Source organism: Cebus imitator, unplaced genomic scaffold (assembly GCF_001604975.1).
Source record: "Cebus imitator isolate Cc_AM_T3 unplaced genomic scaffold, Cebus_imitator-1.0 Scaffold84, whole genome shotgun sequence".
NCBI lineage: Eukaryota > Metazoa > Chordata > Mammalia > Primates > Cebidae > Cebus > Cebus imitator.
In genome coordinates, this window is record NW_016107399.1 from 4,000,942 (window position 1) to 4,024,128 (window position 23,187).

A 23,187-nucleotide genomic window follows, 5' to 3' on the forward strand; every position below is an offset into this window, starting at 1 on the left:
AGAGTCTCACTCTGTCACCCAGGCTGGAGGGCAGTGGCATGATCTTGGCTCACTGCAACCTCCTCTTCCCAGTTCAAACGATTCTCCTGCCTCAGCCTCCCAAGTAGCTGGGATTACAGGCGCCTGCCACCATGACCGGCTAACTTTGTTTTTGTTTTTTGGTAGAGATGGGGTTTCACGATGTTGGGCAGGCTGGTCTCAAATTCGTGACCTCAAATGATCCATCGGCCTTGGCCTCCCCAAGTGCTGGGATTACAGGTGTGAGTCACCGTGTCTGGCCGCCTAATTCATTCTTTTCAATGGTTTCCTAGTGACTTGTTGTGTAGATGGACCATAAACCATTTCCCTTTTTATGGTATTCACTTTGTCTCCGGTGTTTTGGTGCTGTAAACAATACTGCGGTTAGCCTCCATGGCCCTGTACACTGGCATTTTTATGTCCTTGGGGTAGATTCTCAGGAGTGTAGAGTGAGCTGAAGGGTTTGTGTAATCTAATTTAATCGATGTTGTCAGATGACTTTCCCAAAAGGCTGTAACAGGTCACATTTCCTCTAGCAATACATCAATATATGAGGTTTCCTTTTCCCCATTTCCCCAACCGCAATTGCTATTTTTTCTTCTCTTCTCTCTCTCTCTTTTTCCCATTGCCCACCATCTGATAAGCATGATAAGAAATCTTAGTGTTAATTTAACTTGCATTTTCCTGATAACTACTGTGGTGAGTTTGAGTATCTTTTAGTTGATTGGCTTTCGGAATTTGCTTGCTATGAATTGCCTATTTATCTCCTTTATTATCTGTTGTTCCTGTCATTATGTGAGAGTGCTTTATGTGGCAGATATTACCTCATTTTCATCTGTGTTAGAATACTTTTCCAGGCTCTAGTTTTCTCTTTATTTCTTTGATAGTATTTCTATATGTAAATAAGTTTTACATTTTCCTTTATAGTCAGGAAGGCTTTCGTTTCCTGGGGTTTTACATTTTTAATAGCTTCTAGGAGTTCTGCCTTAGTTAAAAAGGGAAGCATTTATTTCAACACCCTTTTGGGCACACTCTACACTCTGCTGCTGCGTCCTGTATTTCAGCTAAGTAATCTCAATTTGCCTTCAGAATGCCATGAACCTCAGCGCCAGGCGTGGGAATCTAGCAAAGCATGCTGGGAACTGTGATCACTGGCTCCCCTTGGACCACGTGTCCATTCCCTGGCCAGATCTTGTAGCTGATACCAGTCTGGAATTTTTCTAGCTCCGGCTCTTAGCTTCTGCCATCTCTTTCCTCCCTTGTCAGCCCCCTCCCCCATTTGCTCCTTAAATGGAAGTGTTCCTTCCATTTTCTCAGCTCTCTTCTATATTTTGCCCTTCTCTCTGGTGGGATAGATGTGGAATGTCCCTGAACTTGCCATGCCCCTGCTCCAGGGCCTCCCAGGGTTATAGGGTCTTTTCTGCCGTCTTAGCCAGGTCACTCACGCTTCCCTGGACATTCAACTCTCTCTCTAAAAGGATGTCTGCATCACTGTGGGGGCTGCCTACGTGCCTTTTTTTTTTTTTTTTTTTGCAATCTTGGTTTGCATGCAAGAATTCAGGACAAGTGTTTTCTCTTAAACTTCTCACCATATTTACCCCTTCAGGATAGATTACAAATACCTTGGCTCCATGCTTAATAGCTTGCATTTGTTGAGCACTTGTTTGTGTGCCAAGCTGTGTGTCAAGCACTTTACATGTGCTCTCTTGTTTGATTCTTGTATGAGCCTATGACGTTAAGTGTTCTATCCTCGCTTTAGAGATGAGGCCCCTGATACTTACAGAAGTTGTCACTTGCCGGAGGTAATATAAGGAGCAGAATGGAGATATCAATCAGACACTCCATCTCCAGAACACTGTCTGTGATCACGTTTTGATTATATCTGACCCCCATCCTTACCCCATCACTTCTTCCTGGGCCCAGAGCCACGGCCACACTTACAGCCTGTGCTGCTCCTTGGGCTATGAATCATGTCCCCTACAGTTGGAACAGGATCTCACTCTGTGGCCCAGGCTGGAGTGCAGTCATAGCTCTCTGTAGCTTTAAAGTCCTGGGCTCAAGTGATCCTTTCACCTCAGCCTCTTGAATACCTCTTAAATACCTAGGACTACAGGTGCATGCCAGCATGCCAGGTTAATTTCTCTTATTTTTGTGTAGAGATAGGGTCTCATTTTCTTGTCCAGGCTGTTCTCAAAGTCCTGGCTCCAAGCAATCCTTCTGACTTGGCCTCCCAAAGTGCTGGGATTACAGATGTGAGCCACCGTGCCCAGCTTTAATTCACTCTTGCATTTGATATACCCTGGTTTCATATTTCCCTAACTGGTCTGTCAACTTCAATAGAGAGGAATCATACTTAATTTCTCTGTAAACTCCTCCCCCAACACCAAATTCTTGGTTGACTGCTCCTTATTTTTTGGGAACTTCTAGCCTCTACCAAAATGAGGTTTAGAGAGACTGACTTCTATAAAGAGGCTGACTCTTCTTAAATCTCATTGCTTTCAACTATGGACCTATAGAAGTCCCTGCTTAACTTAAGATCAAGCAGGTTCTATCCCTAACATGGACCAGCCCCTAACCATAGTAAGTAAAATCTGTTGAAAATAGGAATAATACATATTGGGATTTCTTTATTTTTAAATAAACACTGGTTTATAAGGCACTTACCATATACATTATTTCACTTAATCTTCATAATGATGCTATGTAGTAGATAATCATCCCTATTTTACAGAGGAAGAAAATGAAGTCAAGAAAAGACAGGTAGCTTGTCGAGGGTCCCTGCTGTGAAGTACAGGTCTAGGACTGGACTTGCACTTCCAACACCACATCCTCCCCTGGTGGAGTCCCAAGTTCAGGGACTAGTTCTGGATCTTCTGTGCCAGCCTGTGCTTGGACGTTAGGCTGATTGCAGACAGACCAGCACAGGCCAGTATGACCTCACTGCCAGCACCATGCTGACCCTGGGTTGAAAATAAACACCATTTCTGTTCTCTGCTTTCTGTGGGGATCCAGAAGGTCCTTTCACAATCCTGGATCCGCTCTGGGTGAAGAAGGCTGGAAGCCACTAAGAGCAGAGCCACCTGTCCTACAAAAGCCACAGCAACCACCATCCTGGGCTCTCTGGAGGCCACTAGGAAGCAGCTGTGGAGGTGCTGAGGTGGTGGGATAAAGTACTGCCCGGGCTGTCCACAGTTCCACTGTCGATTAATATATATAATCTTGTGAGTCATCTGCCCAAATAACTATACAAGGAGCAGATTGGCTAACATCCAAAGAGAGATTTCTCATGCATCTGGTGGAGGACAGTACACATGCTGATAGGAGTGTAGCAAGAGGAGATTGACTTATTTGTGTCTTAGATCTTGTATGCATTGCTTCTTGGGCTGGGGAGCCAGTATATTTCTGTGCTTACTATAAGCAGGACCCTTCTTGGGTTTCCCATGAGGAGTATAATGCACAGATTGATCTGTGCAGCAACCTCGTATGTTAACCTCTGCTTAGAGCCTGGGATCCTGCTGCCGGAGGGAGGAGGCCCCAGTCACTCACCCTGGGGGATTAGTGAAAAGCCCTGTCTGTATCTACTCCAAAAGCTTCCCTAGATGACCCATTCTATTCTTAGAGTCCCTGCTTCCTGCCTTGACCCTTCCTGCTTCAGAACCATGAGGCTCTCAAGCTGGCCAAGGGGCTGGGCCTATGCTCTTTTTGTAGCAGACGGCAAAAAAGTAACAGGGAAGGAAACAAAATCTTAATTCCTTCTTCGTATGACTTCTCTGATAAAACCAAAGTGAAGGTTATTTTTTCCCTAGCTAGGTAGCAGCAGTCCCCTGGGTGTTGGGGGGGACTGGTGCACTGGTGTGCAGGCAGCACGCTTGTGTGGATGTGTGTATATGCATGCTCTCTCGCTCTCTCTTTCTTTCTCTCTTTCTCTTTCTGTCTCCCCATTTCTTTTTTTCTTTTTCCCTTTCATCTTCTGGCCTTGTATCCCTTGACCATCTCAGTCACTGCTCTTCATTACCAGTGTTTCACCCACTTTCCTCTATAATTGCTTGTGGACACTTCCTTGGCTGTTTGAGCCATGCCACCTGCTTTCCTGAAACTCTCCTTTCCAAAAAAAATGGCTGACCCCAGCTTGCTAGTTTGGAATAAAAAGACCGTATCATATTTTGTGCATTTTATTCCTGATTTAAGAAAGGCAGGGAGTTCCACTCCTAAAATCTTCTTAGGAAGGAGAAGGAGGAGGAGGAGGAGGAGGAGGAGGGATGGGATTCTTTACTTGGAAGAACTGAGTGTGAAGATGTTGGGGCTGGTAGTGAGGGCTGGGTTTGCTTGGCACCCCTGAGTTTCCTGGCAAAGTTTGTTCCGATTTGCCTGAACTTAATTAGGTTATCCATTATCCACCTCTATTTTCATCTACATAAGAAAGATAACCCAAGTTTTCCCAATTTCCTCCTTATGTTATGTTAAAAATGAAGAGTGAGCCAGCAGCAGGGTCTTGGGAAGCTTCCTTTGCAAGCCCCTTATCTCCCAGATGAAGCGGAAGGTAATGAGGGCCAGTGAGTTCATGCTGCTCCTCTGACTGCTGGGTCAGTGGCCTCCCCTGACTCCCAGCTGCTCAGCTCTTCCAGTGACTCATCTGGACCTTCCCTTCTAACTTTGCAGGACAGGACTTGTCTGCTCAGAGACTTAACCTTGTATCCCACTCCCTAGATCACTGTGTTCCCTGGAGAACAGCTCAGGCCATTCACCCACCGAAGCCTCAGAGAGCCCCTGCCCTCACTTGAGAAATTATCCCCATCAGACTTAGACCTGCAGGGGCAGGCACAGCCCTCAAACTGTGGCCACACACCTGAGGCTAGCTGCACTCAGGACTTTCCCTTTATTCCCTCTTCATACCACAGGCCTGGGTAACCGCAAGACCCTACCCTACCTGCAGAAGCCAGAAGCAATCTTCCCTCAGAAGGCTGATCCTGACCCCATTACCTTACCCCGCAGCCTCAAGACATCCAAATGACCCCAGCACACAAATGGCCCTGCTCTGAGTGAGTGTCTTCATGGCTAGAGGCCAGAATCACACTCCAGTTAGCTCCTGTGGTTCAGAAGACTCCCATTTGTAAATTCCTCTGACACGAAGATGCAATGCCAGCCCATCTGCTCTGCCAACCTATTCGGCAAGATGGGAGTGAAAATGACTTGGCAGTAGCAGATCCCTGCCACCCCCTTACAATTCTTCAGGGCCAAACTGGCAACAGCCTGGCATCCCTACAAGATGTGCAAGGGAGCCCACATTTTGACTGACAGCTACTGTGTGTCAGCTAGTATCTTAGGTGACAATAACAATAGCTAAAATGAAAGGAGAGCTTATTATGGGCCAGGCACTGTGCTGGGGCTTTATGTGCAATATCTCATTTGGGTTTATAACAATCCTAAGAAATAAGTGCTATGATAGACGTTTATTTTACAAATGGGGAAACTAAGGCTCCGCAAGGTCAAGAGCCTTGCCTAAGATCACACATCTAGTAAAAAGGCAAGGACTGGATGTGGACCCAAGCTGTCTAATCAAACACCATCTCCTAGTAGCCCCGTGACCATGTAGGAGGTGTTATTTTCCTCATTTTACAGATGAGACTCTGAACAATTAAGTCAACTGCCTACAATCCTACAACCCATCAATTATAGAGTGGGATCCAAACCTGGTCTTGTCAAGCTCCAAATTCTGTGTTGTCTCCACTGTCTTGCTGCATGAGTCCTGGCAGGCACGCTGGGCTGAACAGAAGTGGCTGGGTGTGGCCTGCTCCCAGCAGCTGCAAGCCTCCTGCAGCGCCTTCCTGCTGAGGCCCTGAGGCACACAGAGCTGGCATCCTGAGACTAAGCGGGCTCCTAGCCCTAGGGCAAATGAAAGGAGACCTCCTGCGGGCCAGGTGCACCTCAGCTTTTGTATTTGAACTACCATGAGCATTTTAAAATGTTTTAATCACCTTTTTGAGGTAAACTATACATACAATAAAATTCACTCATTTTAAGTGTATACAATGATGAGTGTTGACAAATGTATACAGTCATCTAGCCACCACCACGAGATGCAGACCATGATCAAGATATAGAGCATTTCTGGCTGGGCGCGGTGGCTCACGCCTGTAACCCTCACAATTTGGGAGGCTGAGGCTGGCGGATCACTTGAGGTCAGGAGTTTCAGACCAGCCTGGCCAACATGGCAAAACCTTGTCTCTACTAAAAATACAAAAATTAGCCAGGCATGGTGGCGCATGCCTGTAATTCCAGACGCTCAGGAGGCTGAGGGAGGAGAATTGCTTGAACCCAGGAGGCGGAGGTTGTGGTGAGCCAAGATCACACCACTGCACTTTAGCCTGGGCAATAGAGTGAGACTCTGTGTCAAAAAAAAAGGTGGGGGGGGGGTGGAGGAGGCGGAAGAGGAGCAGGAGGAGGGGGAGAAATAATAGAGCATTTCTATCACCCCAAAAGACCCTTCACACTCTTTACAGTCAATTCCTTGCCCCCACCCCGGTCCCACACAATCAGTGATCTTCTTTCTGTTATTATAGTTTTGCCTTTTAAAGAATCATATGTAAATAGAATCATACAGGAAATCTTGTCTGTCTGACTTCTTTCACTTGGCATAGGCTTTGGAGATTAATGTATGTTGCTCTGTGTATCAGTAGTTGTTCTTTATATTGCTGAATAGCATTCTATAATGTACGTATAGCATGATTTGTCTATTCACTTACCCGTCGATGGACATTTGGGTTATTTCTAGGTCTCAGATATTAATAATAAGGTTTATTTGAAGATTCGTGTACACGTCTTTATGTGAACATTTGCTTTCATCTCTCTTGGGCAAATACAAGTGAGAGTGTTGGTAGGTGTATTGTAGGTGTATATTTAACTTCATGAGAAGCTACCAAAATATTTTTCAAGTAACTATACTATTTCACATTCCCACCAGCAACATAGGAGTGATCCAGTTGCTCTGCAGCCTCACCAGCATTTGGTATTGTCAGTTTCTTTTAATTTAGCCATTCTTGTGGGTGTGCCGTGGTATCTCTTTGTAGTCTTACTCTGTATTAACCTGATGACAAATGTGCTTATTAGTGATTCATATGTATTTTTTGGTGAAGTGTCTATTTAAATCCTTTGCCCATTTTTACTATTGTCTTATTATTAATAAATTTGATGAGCACTTTTTTTTTTTTTTGAGACAGAGTCTCACTCTGTTGCCCAGGCTGGAGTGCAGTGGCATGATTTTGGCTCAGTGCAACCTCCGCCTCCCAGGTTCCAGAGATTCTCATGCCTCAGCCTCCTAAGTAGCTGGGATTACAGGCGTGCACCACCATGCATGGCTAATTTTTGTATTTTTAGTTGAGAGGGGGTTTTGCCATGTTGGCCAGTCTAGTCTCAAACTCCTGACCTTAAGTGTTCAGCCCGCCTCAGCTTCCCAAAATGCTTGGATTACAGGTGTGAGCCACCGTGCCTGGCCAGATGAGCACTTTTTAACCCCAAAATGTAAACTCTCAAATACTTTTCCTGCTGGAGGCAGTGTGGTGTTGTGCTTGGGAGCACAGACTTTAACAGACGATCTGAGCATGGGTCCCAGATCTCCCATCCATAGCTTCGCAACTGACAACCAGTTACTTGAGCTGAGTCTCAATTCTCTCATCAGTAAGACGGAGGTAATTACGAATCCATGTCACAGAGGTGTCTCAGAGATTAAATGAGATCATCTTAGCACTGTACCTGGCACAATAAACATTCGGTAAATTAGCTGTTTTATTTTTGTTGAAAAATGCATTGCAAAAGCCTAGTATTACTAATTCAAAAACCAGTTTCTAAAGAGGGACATTGAGCAGGAAGGAAATGTAGAGAGAATTCCTGAGTATGCCGATGATGCTGGTTACAGAGGGGACTTGAGTGCCCCGCAGCCACTCCCCACACACAAATCTGAACTCTCATGGGACCGCTGCCCTGGAGTGCTTTCCATCAGCCCTGGGAGGGGACAGTAACCATGAATCAACCCAAAAGGTGGGTGGAAGAGAGAGGGCTGGCCAGCAGCAAGCCTCTGCAGGCTGAACACCCAACAATCTTCCCTGCCATGCCAGGAGCCTAGCTGATTTGCTCTGTAAAACCCAATATAACAAGGTTATCCAACCCACGGTCCACAGGCCACATGTAGCCCAGGATGGCTTTGAATGTGGCCCAACACAAATTAATAAACTTTCTTAAAACATTATGGGATTTTTTTTTTTAGTGTATTTTATGTGTGCCCTAAGACAGTTCTTCCACGGTGGCCCAGGGGAGCCAAAAGACTGGACCCCTCTGCAATAGAACTTTCAAGTGACTCAACTCAACTCAGCTGGATGGCTTTAGTTGCTTTTCCCTTTTTGTAGCGGGTTGGTGAGAGGAGATGGAAAAGTTTATTTTAAAAAGTCAGCTCCAAGACCCCTTTGGTCCCATTGTAGCTGAGTAGGCTTCAGGGGAGGGGAGAGCCTACCCCATGCTTTAGATGGGGCCCTCTTGATATACTAGAGACTGTGACTCCTGCTTTGAGCATCCCTGGGCAGCAGAGGAGCCCTTGGAGGTGGCCCGGAGGCATGGAGCTTCTCCCTTGGTGACTGAAGGCAGACACTGAGACCAAACCAGAGATGGGGACTTCGGATCCTGGGGCAGACACTGTTCTACCATATTCATAATACATTAATTCTACCTTCTGCATTTTACCTTTCTTTTCCTCAAATTTTCTCCTTGCTGAAATGGATCTGAAAATATCAAGCAGCCAACAGATATATTCAACTACTCTAGATAAAGAAAGAGATTTTAAGTATTTTCTATGTGTCCTGTTCTAGGATAGGTTGGGTTGCTAAAACTGAAGAAGACAGATACCCATGCATAGAGATAGGGAATTATATTAGATTTCATTGCTTCAGGTAGAGACGGGAGGCTCAGACTGTTAAGTAATGGCTTGGCCAGGAGAAAGCCTCATTCTTTGCCCTCTGGTTACCATTTTAGAGAGCTTGGACAAGTCACTGAACCTTAATGAGAATATTCAAAGCTGGTGTGCTCAGAGCCTCCCTGGATGACTCTTTCTTTCCATTTTCACTTCAAGTCTTCGTCTATATTTATCAAGCCCTCACAATGTTGGCCCAGTGGTGTGGGTTTACAGAGCCATCATTCATTTATTCATTCATTCATTTACTGGCATTTACTGAGTACCTACTATGGTCTAGGGCATGGGGCCATGAATAAGACATGGTCTCTGTGCTCAGCAATTTCAGTAGAAAGAGAAAAACATGCAAAAGTGTGGGTACTTTAAAAGCTCTCAGGCTGGGTGCAGTGGCTCATGCCTGTAATTCCAACACGTTAGGAGGCCAAGGTGGGTGGATCACCTGAGGTCAGGAGTTGGAAACCAGCCTGGCCAACATGGTGAAACTCCATCTCTACTAAAAATACAAAAATTAGTCTCGAGTGGTGATGGGCGTCAGTAATCCCAGCTACTTGGGAGGCTGAAGCAGGAGAATCTCTTGAACCTGGGAGGTGGAGTTTACAGAAAGCCAAGATTTCGCCACTGCTTTCCAGCCTGGGCGACAGAGTGAGACTCCATCTCAAAAAAAAAAAAAAAAAAAAAAACCCTCTCTGAGTTCTAGCCACACCTTCTCTCAGTTCCTCAAACACCTCCTGTCTCTCCTCCAGGAGGCTTTTGTGTAAACTCTACTTGGAATGCCCTTGGCTCCCTCTGCCCACCCTCTCACTAACCCTCCTCACCCCTCAAACCTCACACTTTGCTTGGATCACTTCTACTTATCTCAGTTTAAATGTCACATCTTTGGGTCGGATTTTCTTGTCACACGCTCTCTTAGAACCCTTTCCTCTGCGGCATTTATCACCCTAATAAATAATAAGCTGGAGTTAAAATAATAACAGCTATGGAATATGTGTCTCCCCTACAGACTGTAACCTCCATTATGAAAGGACTCTTTTGATTTTGTTCATTCCCATATCCTGAGCAGGGCCTGGAGCACAGAAATAATGAATGAATGAGTATGTCCAAGATATACTAAAAAGAAAGAGGGAGCTGCCAGTTCTGCCTGACTGGGGGAGCGTGCATGGTGGGCAAGGGGAGCTTCACAGGGGTTTTCTGGAAGTGCCCAGGATGAAACTGTGCTTGAAGGAAACTCAGATGTCAGGTTTTCAGATTGTGCTCTCTACATCTAGGCACCCACAGATCTTTCTAGAACTTTGTGTAGCGTTTGAAAATGTAGTTAAACAGATATGAATATAGTTAAATGTGTAGTGTTTTGCAAATGTAGTTAAACAGAATTCAATAATTTATAAAAACTTCTTCTAATGTTCTTCTGAATCCAGTTATTTTTCTTCCGCCTCCAAATTGGACACTTCCCCCATGCATTAATTCCAAGTACAGTCAAGGATTAAGTAAGTAAATAATGTGCATGAAAAAGTTTCTTCATGTTTTCTAATAATCTAATGACTGTGACATCTAAACACTGGAAACGCCTTGATTTATGGATAATAGGGCTATCCAGAATTTTCAAGGGCTCACGGACAAATAATAATAGGCAATTTGATCGAGCGTCCATGTAAGACCACCGGTGCAGATAAAGACTGATTAAAGTGGAAAATGTTCATTTTTCTTCTTAGCTTCCTGTTCTGCCACTGCTTTGATAATGTGAGCCAAGCCCTGTTGGCCGCTGCAGGACAAGCCCTAGGCCGTACTCTGGGCGTGCTTGAACCTGTCTGACATGTCACTTCAAGGCCACCCCTGAGCCTCTGAGAATGGGCCTGGGAACCATAATAAATTATAAGTATTTGCAGCAGACAGAGCCTCCTCTGGTCTCCAGCATAACCCTTGCCTCATCTGCTCTTTTCACTTGACATGAAACTATTCATTTATGGGCCTGATTAGAGAGTTCTGAGCAAATACCCCCGAGTGACTCCAGAAAACATTCCCACCACCGCTCACTCTGTACAACTTTGGACAAGCTATACTTAACCTCTCTCTGCCTCAGTCTCCTCAGTCAAGTAGGGATACTAGGAAAAGTGGCTTCCTCTTTGGGTTATGTTACATACTTTAACCATGAGCATGCACGCAGATGGCCCGGCATGTGCTAGGTGCTCAGGATGCCGCAGCTACTGAATTATTATCATTGATTTCTTCGCATGTGACCTGGATCCACAAGTCAAATGCAAAAATGTGACTGATGCTCCTCTCCTCTCTCCCTCCAGTACCCCCTTGTGAGGCTTGCAAGGGCAGGGACCAGAGGGCCCTGCACCATGTCCTGCTCATGGTGGCCCAACTGCAGAGCTTCCTGAGGGGCCTCTTGCTGAGAGTCAGCTTCAGAACTGTGCTCCCTCCTGACTGCAAGGGAGGCGGGTTTGGGAGACGCTGTAACAGGAGAGGCTGCAGCTGACCGGGATGCAGGCTGGGGGCCGGGTCCTTGGGAAACTTGTTCTAATCTTAGAAGGCATGCCTTGGCTTCCTGCTGCAGCCTGAAGGACAAGTGTCCCAGACCCCAGGACACACACGCATACTCACACTGTCACTTGACTCCTGCCTGGGACGCAGGAATGGCCCCTAGTGAAGGGTACTTGTGTGGGCCTCCAGGTGGCTGTAACATACCCCAGGACTCCAGGCCACCCTGGAGGGGTGGCTCCCTGGAACCCAGCCACCCTTCAGACTCAGAGGAGCTCTCAGTGAAGTCAGTTTTATTATTGAACTAACCAGCATGAGAGTACCGCATGACAGGGAGATTCTGAACTTACCTTGGGGAGTAACAAATTGTACATTTACTTGTTGGCCTAGGTGAGTGAATCCATCTAAATCACCCATGCCAGCTATGAAGAGACACTTCTTTCCCACTCTTCCCCTTTGCTCAAAAAAAAAAAAAACCTGAGCTGTTCAGAGGCTGACAAGGTTGAGTTTGATTGGCACCTCTGCTTCTGCACGCCTGCTGGTGGGAAATGGAAAGAGAAGACAAAAATGGTTGTGTATAATCCCCTGAGCTGTTGCTGGCTTCTGTGTCCTCATCCCAGCACCCTCTCCATCTCCTTTGCAGCCTTCACTCACCCTGCCTGTCTTCAGGCTCTGCCATCGCCTTGTAATTTGAGCCAAGATTCACCCTTAGGTTCATCTGACTCCACAAATCCCAAGTAGGTGCTTCAGGGCCTGCCCTGGGCCCTCTGCTCTGACAGCTCACCCTTTCTGAGCACTCCTCCAGTTCTGCCCCTCCCCTGGGCTCCCCCCTCTGTAAATGATATTCCTCTCCACCCAGAAGCCAGAGCCAGAAATCTGGGCATCATCTTGACTCCTCCCTGCCCCCACTTGTCAGTTCCCAGTTCTGGTCAGTCCTTCCTCCTAAACTGCTTTTGAGTGCTATCAATAGCCTCCCCTCCACTAAGCATACCTGCATCCAGGCCATCATCCTCTCTCGTTTTAAAGACTCCTGAAACCAACAGAATATTGACTCCAACCTTGTGGATCCAAGCCATCCTTAAGATCTCTACTGATTTTCAGATGGACTTTCCTGCTCATGGTCACCACTGGGCCCAGTTTTCTGCCTCTGCTGAATCCCTGTTCTCCACTGTCTTATAAGGAGGGATCGTCGTCTGCTCTGCTCCAATGAATCCCTAGAGCCTGGCATGTTGTAGGGCCTCATTAATATCTACTGAGTAGTTCATTCAATAAACTCCACATCTCGAAGCTATTCCTTTCCTCCTCTAAATGTGGGCTACACTCTTGATTCTCACTCTACATGTTTAAAATGCACCCACAAATGAAAGGCTGCTGCGCGCAGTTCAACTTTCACGGAAGGTCTGCAGATTACATGAAGAGGTCATGCTGACACCACACACTAACAATTCTAAGTCAAGGGTTTGAGATCCCGATCCTCACAGGCCGTTCAGCCATCCCATTGCCTGAGGTTTCTTTCTTGCCACTTCACCCTGGAAGGGGCCAGCCCTTTCTTAGCTCTCCTTGCTCCTGCTCTCCTCCACACTCACTCTTCCCAAATGCAGCTCCCTGCTCCCTTGGCAGATCCAGACCCCACAAGAAGCTCAGCCCGGTGAAAAGATCTTCTGGAGCCAGGATGCACCTTCTTCAGGAGGTGGTATCGTTGTATAGTTGCGGACTTGCTCCTTTTTTACCTTCCATGACGATGGCAGCGGCCTCCAGACTGGGCTCTCCACCTCCTGAAGCCTACTGCTGACCACCAGCCCACACGTTTCTTACCCTACAGCCATGGGCATCTTGCAAAAATAAATCTGTGGTTTTGCTCTTTGCTTATAACCCTCTGATGACCTCAGATAGCCCTTAGACTAGAGTCCCAACGTAGGCGGCCTTGCACACTCTGGCTCATCTTGCACGCATGCCTACATGCTGGAACTTGTCATTCCCTGGGTCTCCCCTGGCCTTGAACTCCTCACCTGTGCAGCTCCCTCAGCAATAATGACCAGCTCTGCTTACCTTGCAGGCTTGCCCAGGTTGGTACTTCCTCCTGGATGTCTTCCTAGGTGCCGCTGGCCAGGTTGGGTGCTCCTGCTGTGCATTTCATACTGTCCTTCCACAATCATAGCACCCTCAACTCAATGTCACCTCTGCCTCCTCAGGAGGCCTCTTGTGACCTCCCTTGCAGAGGTCGAGCCTGACACTCTCTATATTAGCACCACTCACATGCCATACATTCACGTGCTTATTCATCGACTGCCTAGCTCTCTTCACTGGAATGTGAGCTCCAGTGATAAGCAGTGACTTTCTCTTCTTGCCCACCACATTCTCAGAACTCAGAGCACATCGTGGGTGCTTACAAATACTTGACTGACTGACTGTATTAGTTTCCTATGGCTGCTGTAACAAATGACCACCAACTTAGTGACTTGTACTATCTAAACTTATTATCTTAGAGTTCTGGAGGTCAAAAGCTCAAGATGGACTAAAATCAAGTTTTTGGCAGGGCTGCTTTTCTTCTGGAGGCTCCAGGGAAGAAACCATTTTCTTGCTTTTTCCAGCTTCTAGAGGCTGCCTGCATTTGCTGGTTTGTGGAGTAAAACTCTGTCTAAAAAAAAAAAAAAATATATATATATATATATATATATATATATATATATATATCGAGTGACTTGCCCAAGGTCACCTATACATCTAATAAGTTCTGGAGCCTGAATTGTAACTTGTGTATGCCTTACTCTGGACAAGACAGCCACATCTTTCAATTTCTCTACCTTTCTTTTTGCTTAGACCAAAATGAACTAAAGCTTCCCGTAGACACCATACTCTTCCATGCTTTTGACACTTTGCCTGTGCCAGCCAGCCCCTGTGCCTACAACATGCCCTTTGCCTTCTCCTCCATGCCCACCTTCTCTCCTAGCAAGCTGTTATTCATCCTTCAAGACTCTGCGTAAGCATCACTTCCTCTGTGAAGTGTTCCTGATCACCCAAGCAAGTTAAGTACCCCTTCTCCTGAGCTTCTGTTGCAGTGTTACGCATTTCCCAATTGCAGCAGTGGCCTGCTTTCATTCTGATAGTTTTGTTACAAGTCTTCTGCCTTTCAACTAGAGTAGAAGCTCCTTGAGCTCTAAAACCATGAAACTTCATCTTTATATCCTCACATCTGACCAGTGTCAGGCCCATAAGGTGTTCAATAAATATTCACTGAATGAATGAATAAGTGAACAGCCATGGACTGACTGCCCCCTCAAGCCAGACCCTTCATGGATGCTTGACATGAAACTTACTTTGTCTTCTTCACAGACCTATAAGCCCTCTCAGTGGTGGGTTGGAAGAGACTTCTCAGATGTGTCTGCAGCTGCAAGGCATGCTGGGAGCGGGGAAATGCTGAGTGTGCGGGTGGAGGGTGCTGAGCACGAGGGAAGGGAAGTCACGAAGATGGAAGCAAAGCCAATTTCCCTCCATTGGTCCCTCCTGCCCACAATCCAACAGACTGGCTGTAAGGACTTGACAATTTTTTAAATAACAGTTTTATTGAGATATAATTTACATATAAGTCACCTATTTAAAGTGTACAAGGAAATCGTTTTTGGTATATTCACAGACTGTGCAACCACCACCACTGTCAATTTTAGAACATTTTCATCATTGAAAAAGAAGAAAGTCTGTATGCTTTAGCTATCACCCCACCTCCTGTCTTCCCATCTCCTCCAGGCAACTTTTAATCTACTGTCTTTCTCTCTGGATTTGCCTACACCAGACATTTCATATCAATGGAGTCACAAAGTATGTGGTCTTTTGTGACTGACTTTTTTTACATAGCATAATGTTTTCAAGGTTTATCACATTTACTGTATATTAGAGCTTCATTTTTTTTTTTAAGATGGAGTTTTGCTCTCATTGCCTAGCTGGAGTGCATCGGCGTGATCTTGGCTCACTGCAACCTCTGCCTCCTGGGTTCAAGAGATTCTTCCGCCTCAGCCTCCAGAATAGCTGGGATTACAGGTGCCCCCCAACACACCCAGCTAATTTTTGTATTTTTAGTAGAGACAGGGTTTCATCATGTTGGCCAGGCTGGTCTCAAACAGTTGACCTCAGGTGATCCACTCACCTCAGCCTCCCAAAGTGCCAGGATTACAGGTGTGAACCACCACACCCAGCCAACATCATTCCTTTTTATGGGTGAAATATATTTGACTGTGTGGCTGTGTCACATTTTGTTTCTCCATTTGTCAGTGAATGCACATTGTATTAGTCTGTTCTCATGCTGCTAATAAAGACATACCCAAGACTGGGTAATTTATAAAGGAAAGAGGTTTAATGGACTCACAGTTCCACATGGCTGGGGAGGCCTCATAATCATGGCAGAAGGAAAAAGAGAAGCAAAGGCATGTCTCATATGGCAGCAGGCAAGAGAGCTTTTACAGGAGAACTCCTCTATAAAACCATCAGATCTTGTGAGTCTTATTCACTCTCACGAGAACAGCCTGGAAGAGACACACTTCTGTGATTCAATTACTTCTACCTGGTACCTCCCATTACACATGGAAATTATGAGAGCTACAATTCAAGGTGAGATTTGGGCGGTGACACAGCCAGACCATGTCAGACATGGACTTGGTATTTTGGTTCAGCTGTTTGACTTGACATAGAGCTCTGGACAGCTGGGATGTGTGGGTATTCAAAACCCTTGTCATGACCCTAAAAGCCATAAAATGAAACTTAGCTGTACTTATTTTTTAATTGCTAGATACCACACACATCCATTTCTTAGGGATATGAGCTCAGGGAGGGGGTAAGAGTGTCTGCTAAGCTTCTGCCTTAGTAATCAGTCCACCAAAATGGCTGAGTCCAGAGGGTCCACTCTCGAGCAAAGAATGGCTACAAGCATCAGGGCGCACATCCTAGCCAGCTGGAGCTCTGTCTGGGACTTCTGCATCCAAGAGGGAATGGAAGGACAGGATAGGATAGGTGCAAGCCTAGACATCCCTCAGAGTATTCAGAGATGCTGCTAGCCCCATAGCCAACATGCAGTAATAGCTAACAATTATCAAACACTTCCTACATGCCAGGCCCTGTTCTAAGCATTTCATCTACAAAAACTCATTAAATCCCTCCAATGACCCTGTAACTTAGCTAGTATGATCATCATCCCATTTTACAGATAGGCCATCTGAAGCACAGACAAGTTCGGTAAATTGTCCAAGGCCATAGAACTAGTAAATGTAGAGCTGGGATTTGAACTCAGGCAGTCTGGCTCAAAGCCTGAGCTCCATGGTACTCCCTCCATAGAACAGGGTAAAACACAGTGCACCCTCCAGTGAATCAGCCTCCTTCCCGCCATCCATGAAAGAAAGGCGGTGAACCTGCCGGAAAACAAGATGAGTGTTTGCATATTGGGTTGGAGTACAGAATGATGGATGTTAATGGCCTTATTTACAGACAAGGAAACTGAGACTCAGAGAGGTTCACACCCAACATACATCAGAAGCAAGACTGAAATCCGGATCTGACTCTGAATTTGTTGCTCTCTGTGCACTTCTAACCTCGCTAGACTCAAAATAATTTATTTTCTTTCTGTATGCCTGTACAACAGTTAACACATTTAGAGACAGATTTCCCACACATCGTCTCCCAAATTACACTGATAAAATCCTCTCACTGCAGTGACATTCTGGATGAACATCTCCCTCCCCTCTGTGGTCCCCTGCTGCACCTGGGAATTTGCCCAGACACTAGCCATCACTACTAAACCCATGGACCCCCACCTGGAGGACCCTCCCAGGCACCAGAGGCTATGGACTATGCTGATTTTAAAATCACCGAGGCAGCCAGGACTGTACCCCACAGTGTGAGGATGGCTCAACCCTGTCCAGACTATTGGGTGACAATGCCAAGTCCTGGGAGCAAATGGGAAGCCCTGGAGGTTCCAAGCAGGGACACACTCCTGGGGTCAGTGCCTGTGTGGGGATCCTTTGTGTGAGTGGAGCACCTCATGTGGGATTTTCCCTAGGAGTGGGTTGTAGAGGACAAGGGCCTGCCATTTTCAGATCCTTAAAGCCTACAAGTGGTTAGGTAGGGGACATCTGGGACTTTTTTGGTCTTGTGTGAAAAATCTGATTACATGTATTTGTTAACATATACTTGTTTCAATTCCTCTTTACCTCTGTGTATTCTCCTCACTCCTCAAAGAGGCTGTTCACTCCTTGAGGGCCATCACGGTCACCCCCAGACATTCTACAGTGGCTACAGATGCTCAGAAAGGAATGGTTAAATGACCCAACAGTGTGGATGGGGCATGCAACATTCATGAGTGACATTCAGGATTTCTTACCCTCTATCACTTTAGCCAAAGAAATCTTCTGGCCCGAACCCATGTAAACCAAAAGTATCTGAGACAGATCTCAGTCAATTTAGAAAGCTTATTTTGGCAAGGTTAAGGATGTGACCCCAGGAGGCAGGCCTGTGCCTTTCTCCAAAGATGATTTTGAGGGCTTTAATATTTAAAGGAGAAAGGGTGAATATTAGAGAAAGAGGAAGACATTTTATTTATTTATATATTTTTTGAAACAGAGTGTCGCTCTGTCACCCAGGCTGGAGTGCAGTGGTGTGATCTTGGCTCACTGCAACCTCCACCTCTCAGGTTCAAGCAATTCTCTGCCTCGGCTTCCTGAGTAGCTGGGATTACAGGCACCCACCACCAAGCCCGGGTAATTTTTTTGTATTTTTAGTAGAGATAGGGTTTCACCATCTTGGCCAGGCTGGTCTTGAACTCTTGACCTCCTGATTCACCTGCCTCAGTCTCCCAAAGTGCTGGGATTACAGGCATGAGCCATTGCACCGGTCAAGAGGAAGAAATTTTTTAAAGGGTATGGGTAGATAAAAGACAAATGGTTGCATTCTCCTCAGACTTTGATCCGTCTTTCACCGGAACACAACTTACATGTGAGAGATGGGCAGAGGAAACAGTCCACCTATGCCGCCATAGCTCAGTGAATCTGCATTTTTACATCAGAGGAACCATCAGATATGCATTTGTCTCAGGTGAGCAAGAGTGGCTTAGAGTTCTGTCCTTTGTCCTGCACCTGTGAAGTTAAGCTAGCAATTTACATTGTCAGGGTAAAATCCAACAAAACTGTTTCAGGGTAAAGATCCTGAGCCCCACAAGGAATCTCCTAGTGGGAAAATTGTGAGGGGGGCATGTCACTTTTTAATCTTTGTCTATCTTGTTCAGGAATAAAGTGGGAGGCAGATTTGCCTGATGGGTTTCACAGCTTGACTTTTCCCTTTGGCTTGGTGATTTGGGGTCTGAGATTTATTTTCCTTTCACACCCATCCCATCTGTATTCTACACCAGAATGCCCTCCAGGCTCCCACTGGAATAACAGGACCAGTCCCCTCACCTTGAGCATGAACGGCAGCTTAGGGTGACCGGAGACAGCCCAGACCCTAGTCTTTGGGCCTCCTCTCTTCCCTGCTCTCTATTTCCTCTGACCTTACCCTGCCCTGCAACATCAATCAACCACCATCTCTAGCTAGTGACTCTCCAAGTTTGGTTTCCAACCTGAAACACTTCTCTGAACTCCAGACTTGGGTATATATGCAACCTTGTCCATGGCATCTCCACTTAGATGTCTAATAGACGTGTCAGACTTTCATAACCAAGGAAGAACTATTCACTGCCCACCTAGCCCCAGCGGCCCCTCTCTCCACAACGTGGCTTTCCAACCCAGAAGCAAATACCCCTTGCATCTTGCTATCCAAGTCAAACACTCGGGAGTCTTCTACGATTCTTCTCTTTCCCTTGCCCACACCCATGCATCAGTCATTCCCAGCAGCCCGACCTTCAAACCCCATCCTCCCACACAAGCCCGGTTTCCCCCTCACACCCCATACCCTTTCTCAGCTGGACCGCTGCCAGCATCTGCCTCTGCTCACCCTCTTCCACGCCTGTCCCTCCTCCACAGACAGAGCCTTGATGTGTGATTCAGGTCACATCCCTCCTTGAAACCCTCCAAATGACATCCCGCTGGCTCGGGATAAAACACAAACTGCGCGCTCTGGTCCACGCGGCCCAGTGTGGCCGGCCTCACACCACCGCTCACATCTTCCTGCTCCCTCTTGGTCCCTGCCACACTTCTCTTTTTCTGCCCCTCAACCTTTGTTTGTGTCTGTGCCTCTGCTCGGAGCAGTTTTTTTTCCTCTTTTCCCAGCTGGGATTCAACTCATGTGCTCTCTCTTCAGCACATTCCCATAAATAAAATAAGTGCCCTGTTTTATTTTCTTCATAGCGTTTAACAAACTATCTTACGGTTTAGCCGTGTGCCTGTTTGTTGCTGATGTAGCAACTCCTGCAGAGCAAGGACTCTGTCTTGTTCACTAATATATCTCATGGCCTAGACCAGTAAATGCCTTTTAGCAAGAGACAGAATAAGCTAAGTCTCCCAGTAAAGGCGTAGGGTTAGCACGGCATGTTGGTGTGGAAAGAGCTAGAACTTTGGAATCCAGAAAATTCTCATGCCTGCACTTACTGACTTGAATAGTAAGTTACTTAGCAACGCTGGACCCCAGTTTCCTCTTTTAGAGAGGTAAGAATTATAGAACATATATCAGTGGCTATAAGGGCACTGCCTCCCACATAGGAGGGCTCTGGTAGGTGGGTAAGTCAAATGGATCTGCCTGGTTCCCAGTCCAGCATGCCTTCCATTCTCCTAGGATGGTCATGGTCAAACACTGGGATACATAGAAGAACTAGGGATAAGTAAGGGTGTAAAGGAAGATTCTAGAGTCATTGCAGTATTTCAGAGAGACTCTGTGGCGGTCCTTTGAAGTGATAGTTTAAGGATTCTCACACTAGAAGGGGTGATCTCCTTCAGTTCTGGAGGAGTGAAGAGGCAAACACGCTCAGATCCTTGAGGCTCTGGGCTCTGGCCTATTTCTGTTGAGTGAGAGAACCTTCCTTTTAGCCAAGAGCATGGTTCTTCCAGCCCCCAGCTGGGCCCTCTCACTGCATCTTCTCTTAAGCTGTAGGTGATGAGGCCTTCCCTGGTGCCTTGTTTCCCTAAACCATAGCCCAAAGACCCTGGACCTACGTGGAGGATAGAGAGACAGCACAGAGCCTGGGAAGCAGGTGGAGCCTCGTCTGGCCTGCACATAAAGATATCATTCTGTGGACGGTCAGCAGGATCCAAACAGTGTTTACGCAACATGGCAGCCGCTCAGGGGAAGTTCCATGCTGTCCAGACACAGGGCCTCCTCAGTTCTCAGAAGAAAGTCCCATAGAAATAGAAAGTAAACACCAGAGGTGACTTTCTCCTGGCTTTGGCAAAGTCAGACAGTAACCACAGGCATGGTTTCCGAGCTACCTGGCATAGCCTAGCTGGAAGGTAGCGGGGAGGGCTTTGTAAGCAAGACTTGAGCCGGGAAGCTGGAGTGCAGGCCTGCGATCTGTAAAGACAAGTGTGAGCTAAGGCAGGGCACAAAGCAGAATGCGTGCAGAAAACAGATCTAACATGGACAATGACCCGAGAGGAAAGGACAGGCTGAAGTCAAGGCAATGACCAGGACCTAGAGGGTGGATGCTGGCAGGGGGAGGACTTACCTCTGGGTGTGGTTCACCGGGTGAGTCGAGGGTGTCCGTGACTCTGGGAGCAGGTGCCCAGGTCAGATGGGAGAAGGAGGAGGAGGAAGATACCAACCTTACATCAACCTTACATAAGCACATTCTTTTTTTTTTTTTTTTTTTTTTTTTTTGAGACAGAGTCTCATTCTGTCACCAGGCTGGAGTGCAGTGGCGAGATCTCAGCTCACTGCAACCTCCAGCTTCCTGGTTCAAGTGATTCTCCTGCCTCAGCCTCCCAAGTAGCTGGGACTACAGGCATGCGCCACCACGCCCAGCTAATTTTTGTATTTTGTAGTAGAGACGGGGTTTCACCACGTTGGCCAGGATGGTCTTGACCTCTTGACCTTGTGATCCGCCCGCCTCGGCCTCCCAAAGTGCTGGGATTTTTTTTTTTTCCTGAGGCAGAGTCTCTGTTGCCCAGGCTGGAGTGCAGTAGTACAATGTTGTGAGCATGGCTTACTACATCCTCGGCCACCTGGGCCCAAGTGATCCTCTCTCCTCAGCCTCCTGAGTAGCTGGGACCATAGCACGCGCCACTACACTAGGCTAATGTTATGTACAGATGCGGTCTCTCTTTATTGCCCAGGCTGGTCTTGATCTCCTGAGCTCAAGAGATCCTCCTGCCTTGGACTCCCAAAATGCTGGGATTACAGGCATGAGTCACTGTGCCCCATCAAGCACATTCTACATTTCAGGCTCTGTGTTAAGTACTTTATAGACATCACAGGAACAGAGAAAGAACATTTAATCCCAGAGAGGCTAAAGGTGTCTCAGGCAAGTCTGGGAATCGGTAGAGACACTGAAGTTCTTCTCAGACCTAAGAACAGTCAAGGTGAGGGTGTGGCCTTAGCAAGATGGCTCCTGGCCCGTGACAGAGGTGGTGTGGCGCTGAGCACACCAGAGGGGTGTTAGCAGCTGTTCGTGCCACAACTGTGAGGCAGAGATCCAGGCAAAGCCTCAAACAGTCTGAGCCACCAGCCCTGGCTCATCCCCAAGACCACGCTTCTTCCATTGCACCTTTGCAACTCAGTGGCTCATAATAATTGTTTGCCAAGTGCCTTTGCCAAGGCACTTTCACAAATGATGCTGCATGACCAATGTCCATTACTGGAGTCTCAGGAGTTGGAGTCAGATGTTTCACAGATTATCCTGTTTGGCCGGTCCTGTGTGACTCTGGCTGTCACTTGCCTTCTCTGGGTTTAGTGTGCTCAGAAGGCAGACAGTTATAATCAATCAGTCTTCCGCAAAAGAGAATGGGAAGTGTCTGGAGGGGGGCTGGTGGTGAGAGGATCTGCCAAGCATCAACAAGCTCTGGAGTCCTTCGTCTAAAGAAAACCCATTCACTAGGCTCCGGGAAAACAAACTCAGAGGTATTACAATCTTTCCTTCTACCCAGCTTTTAAGCCCTAACTGCTTCCAGAAGCCTCAGAGTTCTCTCACTTCTGAGCCCCTTGCCAAGGCCAGTTTTGAGACAGGGAAGTAAGGGAGGAGTTTTGATTCCTATACAGCTCTATTTTTAACTGGAATTTATCTTCCTGCACCACCAGTGATTGGCGCCTTTGAAGCTGAGGTAAAGCGCACTGTCAGCAGGATCTGAGCATAAATAGCAAGGGACAGAGAGGCTGGTCTGTGATGTGGGCAGGAAGTTAGACAGATGGACAAACCAATCAGCCAGCGTCTTTGCCAAGAACAGCTCAATTAATCACACGCTGTCCCCAAGGCTCTCTGTCGTTCCATTCTCTGACTTCCTTATGTGGCAAGTGTGAGGGTAAAATGGGTCATGTCTGAGAGCCCCTCCCCAGCGGGGAACTCATCAGGGTGGGGCCTCGCACTCCCCAGCTTTCCCCCAGCATCATGGGGAAATCTGGCATCTTGAATAGCGGTGAATCCTTTTATATCTTTAGGCAAAACTCAGCATTTGTTGTTTAGGCTGGGATGGAGATGAGCCTGAATTATATAGTAAGCAACAGTAAAAGTGTACCTGTATTTTCCTCCAGAACAGCCATTCACAGACCAGAAAGTCTATGGCCCCAGCAGTTCCTTCAAATCTCTAAACAAAGCTGTCTTCTTCTTTTTCTTT

At 46.8% G+C, this 23,187-nt stretch overlaps 1 protein-coding gene across 7 annotated transcripts in view; it reads left to right on the top strand.

The window, feature by feature from the left end:
- Positions 1-23,187, top strand: part of RCSD1 (RCSD domain containing 1) — a 75,320-nt gene that overhangs the window by 27,933 nt on the left and 24,200 nt on the right. For 2 of the 7 annotated variants that reach the window (XM_037740492.1, XM_037740493.1), the window contains exon 1: positions 18,310-18,529. The exons of 3 other annotated variants lie outside the window; for them this stretch is intronic. In XM_037740492.1, coding sequence (XP_037596420.1) covers positions 18,515-18,529 — 15 coding nt within the window. In that variant the 5' untranslated portion in view covers positions 18,310-18,514. Of the gene's footprint in view, positions 1-18,309; positions 18,530-23,187 lie in introns of those variants that run through there. 2 more of the 7 variants (XM_037740490.1, XM_037740491.1) reach the window with 2 other exon arrangements.